Source organism: Hetaerina americana, unplaced genomic scaffold (assembly GCF_022747635.1).
Source record: "Hetaerina americana unplaced genomic scaffold, ioHetAmer1.1.p SCAF_2, whole genome shotgun sequence".
In the NCBI taxonomy this organism is placed as follows: domain Eukaryota; kingdom Metazoa; phylum Arthropoda; class Insecta; order Odonata; family Calopterygidae; genus Hetaerina; species Hetaerina americana.
The window spans coordinates 103,562,269-103,584,755 of NW_027286763.1; the positions used below are offsets into that span (position 1 = coordinate 103,562,269).

Genomic DNA, 22,487 nt, shown 5'->3' on the forward strand with positions numbered 1-22,487 from the left:
GTGTGTGTGTGTGTGTGTCTGTATGTATGTATGTGGGTCGCGGTAGTCCAGGGGGTAGAGCATTGGACTACTGACCGGAGGGTCCTAGGTTCGATTGCCGGACAAGGTACTCTGGCCACCTGCAGCTCCACCCAAGCTTTGTGATTTTTTTGGTACCAGGTCTTCCTAGGAAACCATTAGCGTTACGGGGAAAGGAACTGGTCCCCTTACCCTGATGTGTGAATTTCACACGCCGTATAGGGCTTAGTACTGGGTGAACTCTACCATCACCTACCAAACCGAACTTCGGGTTGATTACTGTGTTATATATATATATATATATATGTGTGTGTGTATAATTATATATACACATAGTAGTACACTCTCCTCAAGTGAAATTAATTTGGCCTTATTTCGATATCTTTCCAGGTGAACTTTTCATGGAATTGGTTAGGGACGTGGCGACGGAATTGGACTTGGACGTCCTCTGCTACAAGATCCTGGTCAACGTGGGACTGCTGACCTCCGCCGACCGAGGTTCCCTGTTCCTGGCGAGGGGTCCGCGGGGCGCTAGGTCCTTGGCGGCCAAGCTGTTTGACGTGAGCGTGGACACGCCGCTGGACGACGCCCTAAGAAGGGCGAGGCAGCACTGTCCCTATAGAATACCCTTTGGCGTCGGAATCGCCGGGATCGTGGCACAGACAAAGCAAGGGGTCAACATTCACGATGCGTATGAGGTAAACACCACTGCACAGTGATGTCAAGTTATGCCTCGAAATTACGTAATATTTCGATGTTCAATTTCCATATTCATGGGAGAGTAATCCAATGAGGATTACCTAAAAAACTGGGAAAATATAGAAAAGTTAAGGGTTTTACTCCTCTTGAAAACCTTGCGAAATATGACAAAAGTACTGATAATATCTGTATTTGGTATATTTTCGGTGTAAATAAGTTTCCCCGATAGTCATTTTAAGATCGCTTTGAGAGAGGGTATCGATTCTTTCCAAGGCATCTCCTTTCTTCTTTGCGTCCTTTACCGTTCTAAACCCTCCATTGAGATTCAACTTTACTCTGGTGCTTCTTCAAGTGCAAAATTTTTTATGCATTTTGAAGAAATGTTTCATTTTCCTTTTCGGCCTTCAAAGTTTTAATAAAGCGTGATCCGGATTATATTTCTCCAAAATTTTAGTAGGTGTGGATGACAAATTTTTATAGCAATTGAAATGATATTGATCTCACCATTGCTATAATTCTTTTTCAAACATATGGTTTCAGTGAAATAATACCTTTTTAAAGAATTTTGATATAGAATTCCAGAATATCTATATTCCCTAAAGGAAGAACACGCCAATAGCTATCGATTGTAGAATAATTCCTGATCAGGATGGTAAACCTGATATTGTTTACGTGTTCATGAACCCCTCCGCCAAACAGAAGGGTATTATGTGTCAGCGCGATGTCGTAGTATGGCATCAAACCATTATTTTGCAACTGTGACAACTTCAGTCAATAATTATTGGAACATGACCAATATTTTCCCAAGCATCCGTCTCCTTTGGGATTTGAACACCCTATAAAATTTGAAATATTCCTTGGAAATGCTCAAAACCTCATTTTTTTAATATTGCTTGAATGACGAAGCCTCTGTTGAACTTAAATATGTATATATGCATCATTAATTCATATTTCTAACAAAAAGGTGTACAACACAATAGGTAACATATTCTATATCGTCTTATACATTATTATTTCTATGATTTTTGTGTCATCGTTCTGAATGAATAATTGAGGGTAGCATGCATGTAGAATACTCCTCAAGACACAAACTAGACTTAGGTATGCAATAAAGGGTACGAGACGAACAGGGCAATAATTTTTAATGGGATAAAGTAACAGAATTTAAAGAGATAACAATTGTTTAAATTGAAACATGAACACCGTCCAAAGTTGTTGCCGAAATATGGTTATTCCCAATGAATTCAAAATGATATGATAAATAATGTGAATAACATATGAATACCAGAAGGAAAAGACAGAGAGTAGAGAAATTAATAGGAGGTTAATTAACTTGATCAATTATTAAGCTTATCTCCGTTGATAAAACTCGAGTTATCGGCACCAGATCTTACTTCATCGGCATGTACGCACTAATTTTGGGACTGTCATTTCAAACGAATTGAAAGCATTGTAAAGTAAGGATTAATCATGAGGTATTAACGGATGAACTAGCAATTTGAAATTTGTAGTCTCTATGTATAAATATGTGTGTGTTTATTTATTTATATATATATTTATTATTTATATATATATACATATATATAATTAGGTAATCTACCGGTTAAGGTAGGTTTTTGGGTGGACATAATTACTAATTAAATAATTTGTGACCGCTAGCAAAACACAACATCCTACTTTACATCAGGTCCCTCTTCAGCTCTGAGTACTTTCTTCCTCCCTTCATCCCGTCCAACATCCCTATCCTGTTCCTTCCCTCTCATCGTTTGCCTAACATTCTCCCCTCAATCACAGTCTTCAACATCCCACTGCCAGTCAATACCCCCTTCATCCACTTTTCCTTCCTCCGTAGCATTGCTCCCAACAAACCCCTCTCTTCGCCCACTATACCAAGTACTTCCTCGTTTGTTTTCGTCTCTGTTCATTACACCTCCCTCCATTCTTCTCCACACGCACATTTCAAAAGCCTCCAATCTACGTTTGTCCTCCTGCTCCAATGACCACGTTTCCGCTCCGTACATAGCTACGCTCCATATCGAAGTTTTTACGAGTCTTTTCTTAACATCCTGGCTCAACGTCCCCGTCGTCAACTCCCTCCTCCTTGTGAAAGCCTCTTTGCCTAGCGCAATTCTTCTCCTGACGTCCCTACTACTTTGACCGTGTTGGTCCAAAACACTAGATACGTAAAATGTTCTAGCTGCTCTAGTTTTTGCCCTCCTATTCTAATGTTAAGCTTAGCCTTTTTCTTTCTAGAAAATCGCATAACCTTTGTTTTATTAATATTGATTCTCATTCCATACCTGTCGCACTGAATTTCCAATTCACTAAGCAATGCTTGCAACCCCTTGGCTGACTGACAAACTAAAGCTTGGTCATCAGCAAACCTAACTGATTTTACGAAGTCCCCGCCCATTTTCATTCCTACTTCCAGTTCTTCCCATTCCTCTTTGATCATTTCCTCTGCATACAGGTTGAACAGCAACGGTGATAATGGGCAACCCTGCCTTACACCTCTTCCTAACACTGCCCATCCGGACTCCCCGTTTCCCACCCGCACCTGAGCAGTCTGAGACATATACAGGTTGCGGATTAGCCTCCTTTCCCTCCAATCTATTCCTATTTTCTGCAATATTCCTATTTTCCTGGATGTGTTCTATATTCCCCTCGATTAATAATCTCATGACTGCAATGGCATTACGTGTAGTTCTCCTCTTCCTAAACCCAAACTGATCATCCCCTAAGTAATCATTTGCCCTACTCTCTATCCTTTTGTTTATTATCCTGAGAACAACTTTAGCTGCGTGGGATATCAACCTTATCGTCCTGTAGTCCTCACATGATGTAGCCTTTACCTTTTTTGTAATAGGAACTAAAACTGATCTCACAAAGTCTTCCGGCCAGATTCCTTCCTCATAAATACTGCGGATCAGCCCATATAGCCTCTTCCTCCCACATTTTCCTAAGCCTTTTAAAAGTTCCGCGGGAATGTTATCCACGCCCACGGCCTTATTTAGTTTCATCTCCCCTAATGCCCTTTCTATCTCATTGTCTAGTATGCCTGATCCTAAGCTATCTTCCTCTACGTCATGTTCCTTTTCTATGTCTAACTTTGTTGGTCTAAGCTCTTTACTATATAGTTCTTCTATATATTCCCTCCATCTCTCTTGGATATTCCCTGCGTCAACTATTACCTTACCCGCCTTATCTCTAACTGCAATCGTATTCATCAATAATGCAGAATACTGTATATTCTACTATTCCCATTTATCTTTTCATTATAAATATGCATAATATTCAATAGGCTAACAATACTGATACAAAAAATATGTTCATAAAGTGAATATGATGATCAACTGTAATCTTTAATGTTTGGCATAAAAACCCAAGGTGTTTTTTGATTCGCCCACAGTTAATGAAGAATCCAAGGCCCATTTTTAGCTGGAAGGCTTTGTGGGGACACCTTGAAGGTCTTGTTAACAAGGCTCGCCAAAATCTAGCAATCCCTCCAGTCCACAGTTAAAAACGGGAGTTTACAATTTGCCCGAATAATTCTTTCCCTTTCATTTACAACTATATGAACGGAAGGTTCCGTCACTGGAAAGGAAAATACGTCCTGCCATAAATGATTAGAAACAACAAACTCCACGCCAGTATGCTTGTGATTAAAGTGACGGTAACTGTTTTCAAAATATTCGGTTTCCAACTTGAGCCAGTAGGCTCAAACCAAAGGTTTTTAATCCTGCCTAATTATGCAACGTCGTATTCACATATGTCATGCATTTTGCCTAATCCACTGGATACTCCTGTTTTGTCGATTGGGTAAACACCTGCATTGCGGCTTGCACGCTCGCATTTATTAAAGAGATCGGCAAAATTAATCTTTGATCATTTATTTCCCGGCAGACATAAACCACAGAATTTGTACGGTACGTAATCACATCACGTATTTTATTCAAATGTATCCATTGAGTATTAGACTTAACGCGTGAATTTTCGCTTATCATCTAGCTCTGCCATCGACGCTTTCAGTGTACTCATGATCTAAATTTCATCCTTTTGTGATTCTCTCTTTCAATGATGTGACCTTGCCCCGGATTTGTTCAATAAGTTCGATTTCTCCGCTATATTGGTTGCCTTTTGTTACATTTTTATAGAGAGTATCACATATGTGCTCATTGCCTCATTTCCGAAACACAGTTGATTAGAAACTCAACTGCCTGGTTTAAAAGAAAGCCCATTGGATCCATTTGAAAAAGTTAATTCAAATATCTACGTGTACGATGGACTATGAATTATCGAGCGCATCCACCTAAACTCTTGAGAGTAATTATTTGAATTATTTAAATTGTTAATCAAGCTATTTGTGTCTTTACATATTTCAATTTAATTTTATTTAATATTTCAAGAAATTAAAGTAATTAATTATTTGTAATGCAATCTAAGATAATCATATTCAACTAGCAATGTCCGGATTAACAGCTATCAATTCACATTTACTACCTAACATTATTTGAAGGATTTACTTAAAAGGATAAAACAGACTATGAGACAAATGGTATGTTCTCTTTTCTTACGAAAGTAATTTTTCTAGCATAGTATTTTCCTGAAAATGGCTGACTCATTCTCAATTTTCCCTAATTATTCTCAGATGGGGTCAAATTCAGTTCAGTATAATTTTAAGTTGTATGTTGTGCGCTTACTGATTTTCCTTAACTTTTTCAACTGCCTGCTATTCTATCTACAAAATACGTACCTTTTTCCCTTTTTTCATCTCAATAATAGAAAAAAATATATATGATTTCTGGTCCTGAGAATACTTGTACTCTCTCCATATATAGAATTTTTGAGAGGCTCGATGAACGTAGAGCAATTTTCTCAACTGTAGTTCCAAAGGTCTTTCATTCGATTCCCTCCTGGGTAAGTTTTCCTCTGCCTAGGACTTGATTATTTGTGATTGTCAAAAGTCAGCTTAATAATATTTGGTTGACTTTAAATGAAGAAATATATATTCATCCAAGAGTTTCTCCATTCACCTCCTCTCGAGCCATATATTCTTCTATCATTCACACTTACTGCATTTTATTGGCGTCCCCCCGCCTAATTCGAGATCGGTATTCGAACTTTCCCGAAAACTCTCAAAAGAAGGAATTCTAGAGTTCTTAGGAAATTAAATTCATGTATTTCGCAATTTTGTAATAAATAAAGAAGACCGTGGTAACAAAAGTGTTTAATTGCAAATGCATTCGACTTTCTTGACCATTATTTCTACACGACGATGTTGGGAAGGTAAATCTCTTTCATATTCGAATTTTAATGTTATTAAAATCACTGTCTTTCGTTATCCCCTCGGACCTCGTCTAATATTTCCTGTTTGTACCAAAGAAAGTTCTGTATTACCGCAAATCCATAGCTGACATGTATACTTTATGATGATCAGCCCACGTTTTACTCCCATGCAATAATTTGTTTTAGTTCTTTTTACATTTAATTTATTTAAACATTTTCACTCTCTCCTATTCAAAATGCACATTATACATGAATTTTCGATGTATTTACCCGAAGTTTCAATTTTTATGCCACTTATAGTCTAAATTTTTTATGCAAAGTTTACTAATGGCTGCAGATTAATGTCTGTTCTTCAAGCAACAACTAACTGCAGTTTCCCTTCCTGTTCAACCTAAACTCCCAAAATGGTTTTAAAAGACTAATTGAACTCAAGAAGTAACGGCCTCCTTACCATTTGATATATCTTTCAAGCATTTTTTTAATATCTGACCACAATGATGGGTCTTGGCAATTTGGATATTTATGGGCAATTGGCAAATGAGTTCATCTCGTTTGCTCCCGTTCCCCACACATGAAGATGAATGCTTTATCCTTCCCGACTCAAAGGTCAGGTCACGCTATATGCCTCCTACGTTTTGTAGTTGTCAGTTGCATTCTCCTCTGAGGCCCAGGGAAAATTTATGATCAACCGATCTCATGTAACTTGAGTCAACGCTGCAAATGCGAGAAATCGTTCAATTACAAGTCACTTTTATTGTTATTTGGTGGTGTCCAAAGGTTTAATCATGAAAAGTATAAATTTACGTTGAAATTTTTATTTTCATATTGTAAACTAAACCTTGAATTGTGAATCGCTGAATGTACAGGAAAAAAGAATTTGATCCAAGATATTGCGCTGACCCGCGTTTGCTATATACACCTATCTAGCTATTGACATTATTTTGGTTGTTTTTAGTATCTTAAGTTATAATTACAGTGCTACCCTGGCACATTTTTAGATTTAATAATTGCATATTATGGAGGAATTACAACCAACGGGGCCAGAGGTTCCATTAATGCAATGAAATTCTTTGTAGGTGTTATCAATCGCCCTAAACTCTTTATATATAGACGTCTTAAATGTAAACACTCCAACCGTAGTGTTGAAGGACCAATAGTAGGCAAGACTCAACATTTACAGTCACGTCTGCATTTTCATTAATATGGAATTCTATAATAAATATGGTTTCACTCTCTTCAACTGTGGAATTTATTTTTCTACGCATACAAACGTATTAATTTTGAAGAATCAAGGCTCTATACCTTTTTCTTATGAAAACAATGTTGGTTTTAGATACAGCAAATAAATGTGCATCGTTTTATGTCTTAAATAACCTGATTTTCCGAATTGCCTAAAAGGACTGTTTCTCATCACAAATATAAGTTTTTTGTTAAAACTTAAAAAAATAATTATTTGAAAACAAATTCCCATTTTTTTCGCAAAATGAAAAGCATACAGCACTTCATCTTCAGTTTTTAAATATTCACGGCGAAAATAACGTATTTTATGGGTTTTTTCAAGAGAAATAAAGATAAAGAGTGTATCTAATGAAAATGTCATATCCAACCTACTCCTCTAGAACAAGGGACTAACAATAGGATTGCATATAGTATATGTAAAAATAGTTTTATGCTATTGAAAAAGTCAATGAATAATAATGCAAAACTTGCCAGAATATTTAAATATTGGGTTAATTCAATATTCGTGGTAATGTTACCGTTAATTTAAATAGCGCCCTTGCTGGAACCCGCCCACGAACACGCAAACTGAGGTAATTTTATTGGGTTAAAATATAAAAATGTGAATATATTAAAAAAACATATACATATACATATATATATATATATATATATATATATATATATATATGAGGAATTGAGCAATTGTATTTGATAATACTTTTTTTATAATGTCACGTTCGCCTTATTGGCGTCAAGTAATAAACCGGCTACTGATTAACTTTTATTTTATCGGTAATCCTTTTGAAAACAACTGTATCAATCTTGGTATAAATTCTATTAAACCATCCAAGTTATTAATTAATATTTAATCTAAGAGTCATTCTAAGACTCATCTCCCCGAACCCAAGTACCAAGGTAAATACTACTTAGTAATTTATCTTTGCCTGTAAAGTAAAGTTACCCTGAGGAGGCATTGATAAAAAAAAATTCAAAACAAATTCTTGTCCTGATAAAGAGGAGCTGTTGAGATACTATAAACTCTTTTTATGGATTGAAATCGTAATCGGTTGCATCAATCCAACGGGAACATTTAAATAATATATAATATGGAAATAGAGTTTTTACTCTTTATAATTCATTCAACCTCTACAACCAGATCCTAAAATCGCATTTAACAAGCCCCAGCGTGTGATTAATATATTACGTGTGACTAATATAATGTTTTTCTCATTCACTTGTCATATTTTAATTATTTTTAATGGCATCATGTTGAACCAATCTTTACGGTGCCTCATCACGCTTGATATTCCCTTGTTTTTGCCTGATCTCATTTTTTTCCTGTGCCTCGATCAGGCATTTTCGTCGTAATCCGTTGGACTGTAATTGGACAGATTTCGGAAGCTGATGAATATTAAGCGAATCAATCATCTCCCCGGGATTTCTCTACCTTGCAAAAATTGTGAACAGGAAAAATCTAGGTAATGAGTCGGATTCTGTAACCCAAAAATATAAATATAGGCGGAAATTTCAAACGCATATAGTTCTAATTTGCTATAATTCACGTGAAAATGTAGGAATCATCGACGTTAACGCCCGTCGATATTACTCTATCTTACTTTCCCCCTTAACTGGCCTAATGTTTCCGCATGTTCATATGTAAGCAATACGGCGATATATTTGCTGTTTTTTGTCTGTGTAGTTTAAATTTTTTTCTTGATGATACATTAGGACCTTTATGGTCACCAATTTTGCAGTAAAAAGAAAAGGATGCCTTTTATCGCTCAGTAAGTTGAAAGGGTTTTTGCATGAATGCATACGACACTGTGGGGATAGGTTTTCAGGGATATGTTGATTATGCATGTGGTTTTGTTCTATTTTACGGGTGGTGATCTAACACCCCCCGTCGCACGCCCTTGCGGCGGCTGGCGGGGTATTATGTAGATGAGATGTAGATGTCATTTCAACTATTTATTTCCCAAAAATATGTAATTTATTTTTCCCTGACAATACTATGTGCGGCTAGAATGTCTTCACTTCCGTTGTGTTTACGAAATTTCTAGGGGAATAATTATTTATCTCTCATTTTTGTGAAATATTTCACCAAAATTCTCGTTATAGTATCGCCTGACTATTTAATTCTGGGCTAGAGATACTTAGTTCTTTTCCCAGACTGGCAGGGTAGAACTCAGATGATTCGGGACAGGATAAGAATTGTTTAAACAAAACAGAAGCTAGCTTTAGAAAAGAGAGAGGATAAATTTAATATTTATATAGGAGTTGATACAAGAGCAGGTGGATGTTAACCGATATTTCGAGTGGCATGAATCAAAATGGTAAAATAAGTAGGGTGAAAAGAAAAAGAATTTCTTTCGGTAAAGAAGAGTTCACAAAGAGGAAATAGTTGATAGAGACATGGAGTATGAATATTGAGCTACGGTTCGTCAAAAATTTTAAACGGAGTGTGGCTTTATACGGCTCGGAAACTTAGTTGTTAAATCAAGGCGATAGATATAAAGTGGAGTCTTTTGAGATGTCAAGGTGGAGAAGGATAAAAAAGGTAAAGTAGAACAGATAAGCAGTAAACAGTAAAACAAATGAGAAATACATGGGGATGATGGGATGAGAGGGAATCGTTGGGAGAAATCATAAGGAAGCAGGAAAGAAGAAACAGAGCGTTTTGAATCGTAGTAGGATGTTGAAGGCCCTAATATCGAAAGAGGAGGACGTTAGGCATACAAGGAAAGGATAGCAATAGAATGTTTCTGTTGGACGGAATGAAGGCAGCAAGGAAGCAGACGGATTTGGGGAAAAGTGTGCTGTAGTGTTGGATGCCAGGTTGTGTTTTGTTAGGAGGGGCAAAGAACTGTTTCTTTGTACAGTTTTATAGCCAGTGTCCATCAAAAACCTACCTTAACCAGCAGATTACAATAATGATATGCATGCATGGTGCATATGCATGCACCATGCATATGTATATATCGCAGTTCTCAATCCGGAGGTGTTTGATACTCGTAGGTGAGGGTAGCGTTCCAATGATGCTAAACCTAATAACGTGTGAAATCCACACATCAGGGTAATAAGGGGAGACAGTTTCTTTCCTTGTAGCTGGTAGTTTCTCAGAAAGATCTGGGGCCCGAAATATTCCACTTCTCGAGTGAAGGGTGAGGTGTGGCCAGTGGCCTTACCGCGGATTGAATCAGGGCCTTCCGGTCGTCAGTCCAATCCGCTACTCACTAGACTACCTCACATGGTGGTAGAATATAATCGTTTATTATTTGAATTATATATGTATCTTCCCTCTGGCCATGAAATTATTTGTCCGTGAAAGTTTTTTTCAGTCTCGTAATGGTTTAAAAAATTTGAATTAAAATGAATTAATAAATGTGTGAGACCTTTTCTCTTCTTTTTCGCATTGTAATGTTTCGCGTATTTCTTCTCTTTCCTAATCGAGTTCTTTTTCGGGAAATGCCTTCTCCACGCACAGTGCCAATAGAACCAGTAGTCATCCATGCACGTTGCAGAAAATACAAGAACGAATGGTCAATGGGAAAACTCAAGTGTAAGCTTGGTTAAAAGGTTCACTGAATGGTCCATCTTTCCCAACTAGGAACCCAATCGGTATTTTTGGCTATCTGGTGGAAATATTCTGTGTGGAATAGCCTACTTAAATTTATGTAATTTGTAGTTTTTTTTATCTGTTAAAGCTGTGCAATTGATATTAAGGTTGCAATGGCTCCCAAAGCAAAATTTTCTTAGAAAGTACAGGTATAGAGTATCGTGAGAGCAACGCAATTGTTCAATCATTAGGAAAACGTCATTAAAGTAGATCTTGAGTACAATATACAAATAACTAATAGCCTATATATGAATGTGAAATGCGTATTATTGATGTTAAGTTTATGCATCGCATAATTGGAGTCAACGAGCCTTATAATGTATGAAGAACAGTAAATTTATGGGTTAATTAAACAATTATTGATTTGGCTAAATTTTTACCCTGTTATCCACACAGGGAATAGCCAACATAATTAACAGTAATGCCAACTTTTATTCGAGCATTCAATATGGACACATATTCCAAAGTGGGATGTTTAAGGGAAGGCATGTTTTGATCTGTCGCTTTTTCTCTAGGGACGGATAACAGCATGATTGGATGTTTCACCGTTGTATTTCCAGGACTCGAGGTTCAACCCTGAGATGGACGAGAGAACAGGCTACGCGACCAAACTGATCCTGTGCATGCCCATCTGCAACCGGGAGGACGAGGTCATCGGCGTGGCGCAGATCATCAACAAGACCGATGGCACTGACGAGTTCACCGCCAAGGATGAGGAGCTATTCCGACGATACCTCACCTTCTGCGGCATCGGGATACAGAACGCGCAGCTCTTCGAGATGTCCGTCCTCGAGTATCGCAGGAACCAGGTGAGGTGACCGTTCGTTTTTTGGCACCGAAAAGACACTGGTATACGGTACTAACTCGTCAATGGGCAAATCTGATATAAGTATTTGATACCATCGCAATACCAAGCCGATACCTCACTACGAGATACTGGTACTTGTTGTCAAAGAGATACCTGGTTACTATCGCGGAAAGTATCGATTTACATATCTGTATCAGCACCTTTAGGTACCGAAATCATCACTATCAGTGTTTGCCGACCGGTCCATTTCTCTTCAATATCTCAACTACCGTTTACACTCTAGTGTTGGTCGACCCACGAATTTTTACTGAACATTTCCGTTGCGTAAATATCTCATCCACAAGTCGGGCGTAGTAGTTTTTTCGTGGGAAAAGAAAATACTTAGTTCTACCATGTATTCAGTTCTTGTATATTTTATTGTACACGACCTAAGTTTCGACTTAAAAAGTCATCATCAAGTGATGATGCCTTTGTATATCGAAACCTATGTCGTGTATAATAAAAGAAATGTGGAAGAACTAAGTAATTTCTTTTCCGATACGAATTGCTTCCACAAAGTGACGCCTCAAACCATTCTATTGTCATCGATATTGAGTGCGATCAGAAGTTCGCCGCCTGTGCCATGAGTACTGTGCAAATAGTACTGCTTCGATTGCTTTCTTTGGCCGCTTTACTGCAGCAATTAGACAACTTAAGTAGGAGTAGGTTTTTTCGTTAAATAAAGTCATAAATGTTGCGTTAGTATTGCATGGCAGTAGTGGCAGTGAATTTTGAAATGCGACCTTTTAGAAGTTCAACTCTTATCTCGACCAATATTTGTTATTGACATATTATAAATACCACTCTCGGGCATTGGCCAACCATTGTTTTTTTCATCAAACTTTTTCTCGTAAAGTCGACGTATACACGACGTCATGCCTCACACAATCTTGAAGGAGATGATCTAAGCTCGACTGTCATTCTCTTACGATGTTAAGGAAAACTCGAGGGAAAAACGTACACGGACCTACTGAAGTTCATATATCCAATCTGATCGTAAATAAGTTTGAAGTTCTTCGTTCCCTTTCCCTTAACTGTACAAACTCAGAAAATCCTGGCTTTGGGTTGTAACAGGAAGCCCATTCATTTCCTTTCGCTCAATTCCGCCATTTTCCCTGTTCCCATACACTTATTCGCCTTTGTTAGATTCATACAGAGTTTCACACGAGATCTTATGGTCCCGATACTTCTTAAGAATCTCTCTTACCCCCTCACCCACATTGACATCCTTTGTATACTCCTACATCTCAAAACAATCACTCATCTCACACGTGCCATCTGTTCGGGTATTCTTATCTCACCCTTTCCCTCGACACTGCTTATCCAGCAAAACACTTCTTTCATAATTGTCTTACTACCGGCCCATTCAATCCACATTCTTTCATCAGTGATTCATTTCTCCTCTGAGCTATATAAACTGCTTAGGTAGCAGAATTCACCCTAGTTCGTGCTAATGTAAAGTCGCCGGCTTATGAGGTGAAAGGTGCCCGATTAGATACTTAGAGAAATTAAATTTTTCTACAATTAATTTTTCATCTAATCCCAAATGTAGGTACTCATGCATTTACTGACTTTGAAAAATATGAATAGAGTTTTTTTTCAAATTCTGTTTTAGATTTTTGTCAAATTATAACCGTTAAACATTTCCCAGAGATAAGCGAGTAATTATGAGCGACGGCTTACCAACTTACTTACAAGGTCTCTGGTTCATTCCCAAGAGCGATCAAATTTGTTAAATATTTCTTTTTCCCCTGATTCCGTCCAAATTTAAGTATTCGTTTTCATTACCATTTAAAAAAACAAATACAAAGTGTTCACCACTTGCGTTTATGATTCGACGGTAAAAAAAATGTTTTTTGCATCCAACATTTACATAATACTTGATTGGTATAATGTAGGCAATTTAGAAATAATGTACTTTGAAAATTTTGGCATTATTATTCTAAGACGAGGCCTTTCAGCAGTGGAAACACTCGGCTTAAGAGCTGACAGAAATATTATAAGGTTCAAATTTCAAGTCGCAACACACGTGGAATTTCTCGGGTAAAACATGAACAAACCAACGTTGCGAACGCTTTTAGCTAACGGAGAGACTCCTTTCCCTTCCCACCGTTGGCTTAAACACCCCCTAATTACCCCTTATTAGGCCAAAGAGCGCAAATGTGTCTCCAGTATCCACCAAAATAATAGGTAATTAGTGCTTCTCAAATTTGCATGCCCCAGACGTATTCGCATTAGTAATGGCATCACTATGATCACACGCAAATACGAGCCTCGGACCAACGAAAATTTTCAACCAGGAGTTTGTTTTGATACTTGGGCTCACCTCGCGCAAAACCCTGCACGGCTTGTGATATATATATATATATATATATATATATATATATATATATATATATATGTGTGTGTGTGTGTGTGTGTGCACATATAGATACATGGCGGCTTTCGTGTTTGAAAAGTGTGCTTATATATATTCATGTATATATATACACACACACACACACACATATATATATATATATATATATAAATATATATATACATATATATTCATATATATATATATAAATATATTTATAACACTTAGCACTAGTGGACACAGACAAAAACACAGAAACACACAAAAAAGAGACTCACTATTTTTCGAATTTTCGGTTCACGTAGCCACCTTCATCAAGGAAGAGAGGAATAGAACTAGAACAGCTCTATCCCTCACTTCCTTGATGAAGGTAGCTACGTGAACTGAAAATTCGAAAAATAGTGAGTCTCTTTTTCGTGTGTTTCTGTGTTCTTGTCTGTGTCCTCTAGTGCTAAGTGTTATACATTATTATTCACGTCTGTGAGACTTTCAAAAAGTGCTATATACATACAGGTATATATAGCACACACATACACACACATTAACAGAGAGGTTAGTTCCTTTCTATCCTTCCCACGTGAAATTCAAATAATTAGAAAAAAGCTTGATAGATTTTTAAATAGCCTGACCAATTGGTCTAATTTAAGATTTAACCGTGGAGCCTTTGCTACGTGGAGACCCACTCACTATGCTTCTACGCCATCAATTGCTCATTCATCAACACATTTCTGAATATGTGATGTGGCCAGCATTTTTACTTTCTCAATTAGAGTTTTCTTTTGCAACCAAATACGACAGAGATAAGACTGATTCACGCAATATTAATTTCAGTACTGAATTCAGTTAACTTAAAATCGTTTCGCTTAGTACTAGAAGTCATATTCGAAAAATAAATAAATTTTCAGCATCGTCAAAACAGAAATAAGTGCAACGCTTATTCTATTACTCCATTTATTAAACTAAACTGCCAACCAGAGCCAATCAGGGGCACCTCAGGGGGTTATCGATTGTTGCGTCGGAATCAAAATTCTGTTTCAATCAACCTGGCGTTGAACGATTGCTCAAAACAAAAGATTCAGCTCATGCGCAAATAGCTTAAGTCAAAGGAGAACTGTCACATGTTAAATGTTTCACGAGGGAATTAGTATCGAGTTTCCATTGAACATACTTCTGGTCTGGCACTACTGGTCTAATAAGTGGATTCCTTTTTTTCTCTACAAAGCGTAATGAAGTATAAATCTCTAAAAAATCTCCCCTTACTGTTATTCATCCATAATAACAATATTTTTCTAGAAATATCTTTTCTTCTGTATTGGTATAGATTTAGCGTTCTCCCTATCAAGGCGAAAGAGCCGTCGATAGCAATGGGGTTTCTGTGGTATTTATGTGGGCTTAAATGAATGTACTCGAAAAAACTGAATCTGAACGGAATTTTGTTAATCTTTCATTTCACATGCGATTGATTTAAAAATAATTAGATAATCACATTATTTGACCAAATAATGAGAGGTTTTAGCTCAGCATAAATCTCTTAACTATATCATATTTTTCTGGGAGAAACAAAATGTTGTATCATCTACATCTACATAATACCCCGCAAGCCGCCGCAAGGGCGTGTGGCGGGGGTATCACGAGTATTCATATGTTTTGTAGAAATAATTCTTAGATCTCCCATCTAACTATTTCAATTGCTATAAGGCTTCACTGTTTATGGTAAACTTTTTGTTGAAAAGGTTGTTCCCAATAGCTGGAATAGTACTCAGGTCATCTACCGTTAAAAGAGATGGAATATATAATGTTTCGTGCAGCCTACTTTACTAATTTGTTATCGCGACATAAAAATCGATGACAAAGAATCACATACGGGTACACAGAAATACGTAATTCGTAAAATATTCAAAACTTGTTTATGTAAACCTCATATTATGTAATTATTTCCGTTGAAATCTCTGAATCAATTTTTTTCGCATAAACGTTTATGAACTCTGTATCACTTTTTATGGTTATTATGAGTATTATGCCATATTAGAGTAGGTATTTGATGCACCCTGGTACCATACGCTCTTTTGCTCTTAAGTCCTGACCTACATATCATAAATATCTTTAAACCACATGCTTGATATTGCAATAACTCATTTTCTACCGCCGTAAATTCCATTCAAATTGCTTTTTCCTTTCCTCTCACTATCTCCATTTCCTTGAACTTTCCCATCAATGTACATCACAGTCTTCGGCATCCCATTGCTCATCGCGATCCTCTGCTTTCACTTGTTGTGTCATCTTCGAATTTTTCCCAACAGCCGTCTCTCTTCCTCTCTCACCATGGCTAAAACTTCATCGCTTTTTTTCCTTTTCCGTTCATTTCATCAATTCAAATCTTTTCCACATCTTATCCTCACGCCTCAATGGCCGAATTTTGGAGCTATGCTAAAACCACGACCAATGTTAAAGTTTCCAATATTCTTTTTTTTTACATCTTGACGTTAGGTGCATGTCTTCAACCCTTAACAAACCCCTAAGTGCTTTCTTTGTATAATGCGGTTATTATATTTAAGCGCCAGTTACTCTTCCAACCTCAATTCAAAATACTTCCTAAATAGGAGAACTATAGTATCTTACCTGATATAGTTTGTGTCTATAAAATTAAATTATTATCTTAGATTTCCTATTTCTTAAGAATCTTAGAACCTTCCTTTTCTAATTATAAACTGACATTCCATGCATATCACATTGATTCTCTAATGCACTAAACAATATTGAAAATGTAAACATTGAATGGAGAGAAATTGGCTGCAGGAAAAATGGAAAGCCGTCCAAAATTTAATTACATTTTTGAAGGAAGAATATTCTTATTTAAATCTCAAAATCAATTTTTTTCTTTGTATGGGAACACATCACGTCAAGACGATAGAATAGGTCGGATTTGAATTTACTTTTCTGAAAATTTGCGAGATTGAAAAAATCGATTTTTTTAAATAAAATGGTTTTTTCACATACGCGTACGGCAGCGTATGTTTTACTCATACTTTGTTAATATTTCAAATCATTCACTTCAATGAGGAGCCATAATTAAACTCTCGCATTCCTTCCATAGCTACGATATCATTTACAAACGTATACTAAGATTTATACCGACAGCTACGTAAGTTAAGTACCAAAAAAGCATCATTTTTTTCGATTAGCTGCTCCAGAGAAAGACGATGGTATCGTATGTACTTAAGAGTCAAAGTTTAAAGTACATCTGTTGGTTATTTCGCATTCAGTATTCATTACGTCTGGAGAAATCGAATTCGTCCATAGAATCTGTAAACTTGCATATGCCCGCCAACAGACCACACCGTGGTGATTCAACTGCCCGAGTACATGAAAAAGGCGAAATAATATGAATTAAATCCAGTTAAACCTGTACAAATTAATTTATCCGGCGAAGCTGGGCATAGCCACCAGCATTTTTTAGTATTTGCCTCACCTTCAGAAAGATCTGGTACGTGGAAGTTTACTCAGCTTCCGCGAATCCTGGGGTTTCTAACGACACCGGGAATCCAACTTGGACCCTCTATCTTTAAATAGTCTTGTAGTCTTTTAATTACTCGTCGGGACGGCTGGTATGGTTAGTGTTCAGGGACAACTAGTCTTGCGCGGTCATTTAAAATTCCACACCCGTAAGTAGTGCCCACGTTCGCCGTCGAAATCCATTTAGGCCTCAACCGAGGCAAAAATTTCGAATACGCAAATATTTTATCTCTAAATACGGTTGACGGAATTCTCCCGTTGCTCCCGCCATTACTTCGAGGTTTCCGCAATTAATGGACGTGCCGCGCATTCGAATAATACGGTCGGAATTCCATTCCGATTATTCCATTCCAAATCAACATATTATTAAGGGCATATATGTATATAGTATGTAAATGTAGTCGACCCTTCGGGACTAAACATTGACCGCCAACAGGAGTGCTTTGATTGGGTTCCACCCTGGAAGACAAAGCGGAGTTAATGTTATTATTAATTAATTATTTAAATCTCTTTTTTACGTGTTTATGTTTCTCTAAGTGCACTCGCGAAGAAACTTAATAAATTCACCTCAATGTGTTATCTTACAAAACTGATATTTTTGGAGAAATATTTTTTAAAAAGTCATGTTGGCCGAGGGACTTCTTGACCTAAAAGCAGCGGACCGTTATCGTTTTGAGCAAACAAGACCAATTCGTAACTATCGCGATCATGATTGAGTATAAGCAATTCCACTATCGCTGTCTTCAAATGCCATGACATTGATTATCACTAACGATACTCTTACGTTACGAGTGCGATCAGTGTCTTGTGTATATAATTCCTGTATCGTTATCTTCAAGTGCCGTGATAACCTTTACACTAAGATACAAACTAGCTACTAGTGCATTCAGTATCGAGCATAAACAATGCAGCTATCGATACCTTCCAATACCATAACATTGATCACATTCAACGATATCAACTCCTTACTAAGGAAATCTGTAATCGGTAAAAATAAGTCCAGTGTCGGTACCTTCAAACACCATAACATTGATTATAATGAACGACATAAAGGTTTTATTATCTCGATCAATGTCGAACATAACCAGAGTAGATACCTTCAATTATCGTCACATTGATTATAATTAACGATACTAACTCATTACTAGCGACGTAAATATTGATCATACATATTTCCAGTTTTATCATGTTCAAATAGCATCATATTGATTTCCTTAATGATACCAACTCGTTACTAGTGCGATCAGATCGAGTATAAATAATTCCAGTAGAAATATCTACAAATATCGGCACATTCAATATCTTAAACGATACCAACTCGTTACTAGTACGATTAAACGAGTATAAATAATTCAAGTATCGGTATCTTCTAAAAAAGAAACATCAATTAGGAATGACCAAGGCACAGTAAATGAGAATTTTAACCTCTGAACTATTCCAATGAAATAATGACAAGGACTAAAATGGATGTAAAAATGTGCTATGGCCATTAGTTTTGTTTTTTCAATGCTGTTTTAAATTTTCTATCACCAGTTTAGGCAGCTCGTAATTAATTAATTTCGATTCGAAATGCGTACGTTTTTTAATGCAGTATGAGGGGAAGATGAAAAAATATTGCATGATGGAAATTCTTTCTTCATGAAAATTAGTCCGCGTTTGCGCCGATTTTTTTATTAACTGGGAACTTTTTGGAAAAACATTACGCGGACGAATAAAATAAAACTGTTTCATGAAACAGTCACTCTTCCTTCGATTAAGTTTTCCAATTAAATTTCAATATTCTCGTCAGAATTGTTTATTCCTTCTGGGTAATACAGGGGAATTTCAAAATACCTATGAATCATCAAGTACAATGAAAAGTGACTGACGAAATTCGTGTTTTCCCGAAATTGTCTAATTTCGCTTGAATCAATTGATTTCGGAGACTTTAGATTGAATGAACCTTATTTTCAACTTTGAACCGCCTTCCTTTTTCTTTCAACCAGCTTTTATTTATATTAAGGGCGTGCTTGCAGCAGTAAAATTAATTCAGATATTTTCTTCGTGTGTATTTTTTTATTTCGCTTTTTCCACATTTTTCTTTTGTAAATAGGATGTTTTATATTTTACTCGTGCTCATATAATATAAAACAACAAATACTTTCAGTTGTTCCCTTTTAACTCATTTACGTACTGCAATAATTTGAATAATTCGTTATTGAATCAAATAAAATCCCCATATTGTTTAACGTGTCTTTTAAATATTATAAAATTTCATTAATGATTTAAAATATTCTGATTCTAATTTATGATTAGTGCCTAAATGCATTTCCACCAAAAAATAATTTAAAAAATTCCATTGAATGTTGAATTATTTGTTTAAAAAATTGTTGGCCTTAGCAGAAATTTCAATTCTAACTTTAGATTTAGAGCTTGAGTTACTGTTTTATTTTTATAATGCATATTTCGTAACTTAAAAGACTCGTAAAAACTTTGATATGGAGCGTAGCTATGTACGGCGCGGAAACGTGGTCATTGAAGCAGGAGGATAGACGTAGACTGGAGGCTTTTGAAATGTGGGTGTGGAGAAGAATGGAGGAAGTGAAATGGACAGAGAAGAAAACAAACGAGGAAGTACTTAGTATGGTGGGCGAAGAGAGGGGTTTGTTGGGAGCAATCCTATGGAGGCAGGAAAAGTGGATGATGGGGGCATTGACCAGCAGCGGGATGTTGAAGACTGTGATAGAGGGGAGAATGTTGGGCAAACGAGGAAAGGGAAGGAATAGGATAGGGATGTTGGACGGGATGAAGGGAGGAAGAAAGTACTCAGAGCTGAAGAGGGACCTCATGTAAAGTAGGATGTTGTGTTTTGCTAGGGGCCACAAATTATTTAATTAGTAATTATGTCCATCCAAAAACCAACCTTAACCGGTACCTAATAATAATAATTTCTTAACTTAGATTAACTATATTGCCATATTTGTAAAGCATATAATTCAGCAAAATATATTCTTTTTCCATATTACATGAGTGAAGAGTTTTATTTAGATATAACTCAGTATTTAGACATGGCTCAGTCAGTCATGGTTATTTTGTAATATGTAGAAATGCGAACGCTGTGGTTAGTATTAAATTAATTTACAATATTTGCAGAAATAATTCCAGTTTTTCTTTTTCTGTCGATAGTAAACTTTTGTTACTCCGCCGTCAAATGCAAAGGATTTAGTTTCCTGGAGTAACGGGGTCATTTGGCTGAATAAATATTAAAATAATTGTCGCCCCCGAATAACTACCGGAGTTCGATGGGTTTTTTCAATTCCCACCTTTTTTTTACATATAGTAGATCAGCGTTGAAACCTTACATGGGTAACGTTCGACGCGGGGCACTTGCCTAAACGGAAACGCCCATCAACCAAGGGCGTACAATTTACACTCGATATATTTTGAATGATAGTGCATGCCTTTATTTATAATAAAAAACATCGCCCACTTCCATGGCCAGAGATAGCGTTTTGAAATGTCTCTCATTGGAAAAACATGTCCTACATGCTCTGGAAAAAGTTTTCCCGTGCGTTACCTTTATCATCATCAGTATTTCAATCCTGAGAAAGGTTTTACTCCAACCCTTCATTTTTCTCTGTTCAGTGTAAATTCCCTCTCCTTTAGATAACTTTTCAATTTTACGTCCTTCTTAATTTGTCCTAAGCACTTGATCTTCCCTCTTTTGTTCCCTTTTTTAAGTTTCTTCCTAATGCATCGTGCCTCAAGATATTTCCAATCTTAAAAGTTCTTCTTTGCCGTAGAGTTCTCCATATGTGGTGCGGTTGGCAATCTCAAAGTGTCATTGTATACGAGGCATTGTGTCTCATATCTGTTCTTCTTGTGTGTGTATGTATATGAATTAAAAGAGTGCCCGTTGACCAGACTTGACCGATGCCACCAGGAAAATTACCTAATTTCAACGAGATTTATATAATAATAATTTGTTTTTTCCTTTTCTGCTCTTCTGTATACTTCTCTCGTCCCTCACTTTGTCTGCCATTTAATCTTTAGCATTCTCCTGGAGCAACATGTTTCAAATTCTTCATTCGCTGGTCCATTTTTTCAATTTTTATCTACTCTGATTCGTTTGAGTTTCAAGCTCCATACAAACGATTTGACGAACTCCTTTCTTGTTTGCAACTTTGGATACTTTGAGCATAGTAGATGCAATCTAAGGTAACCTCTTCCTTGCGCCATCTCTTGGCCAAAGAATCGGGACACTTGGTGAAATATAAGTCCCGCAGATCTCAGAGGCCTTTAACCATATCAAAACTGGTGAGTAGGATAGAGCAGAGTCTCCGTAAGCCTCACGAATCCTTTTGTTTGTCTCCTCAAGAGATTTTTTTCAATTTTGCACAAAACTTAGTAATCGCGTCACGTTGCTCGATCGTCGATTCCATTTTTTTCGTGACGCGGTCGGCGCGCAGTGGTTTATAATAACTAACGTCCTGCCGCTTCTACAGCTTGGAGAGCACTAAGACCAATTTTTCGGCAAAGCTTAGCGCCTTCCCCGCCTACTCCAAGTGGTTTGATTCCACCAATAGGAGCGGCGCGGAAAATGTAATTGAATTACCTTCGGAACGCACTCTGTACATAACTTTTTACCCGAGGGTGACGCCGATGCGTTGGAACTAGTTGTACCGAATAAAAATAGAGTGGAACGATACATTGGTATTTTTACTTCAGTGATAATGGATTTCCACAAAGTTAAGCCTGAAAACATCGAATAACTCATTAATTAAGTTTCAAAGTAAGATTTTGATTACAGAAATGTAGAGCTAACACAAGTGGCGTCTACTTGCTCGGAAATACACGAGAGCGCTGATTGGCGAGCGGTAAATTTGTGACGAATGGCCGACAAATGCCTTGTAATGAATATCGAAATAAAATGGAAAATTTCCTCTTCA

At 36.8% G+C, this 22,487-nt stretch overlaps 1 protein-coding gene across 1 annotated transcript in view; it reads left to right on the plus strand.

Moving 5' to 3' along the window:
* The window catches only part of LOC139688197 (cGMP-specific 3',5'-cyclic phosphodiesterase-like), a 209,266-nt gene that overhangs the window by 133,564 nt on the left and 53,215 nt on the right, over window positions 1-22,487 (plus strand). Inside the window, exons 3-4 of the mRNA XM_071585625.1 lie at window positions 409-716; window positions 11,401-11,649. Of these exons, the coding sequence (XP_071441726.1) occupies window positions 409-716; window positions 11,401-11,649 (557 nt within the window). The remainder of the gene's footprint in view (window positions 1-408; window positions 717-11,400; window positions 11,650-22,487) is intronic.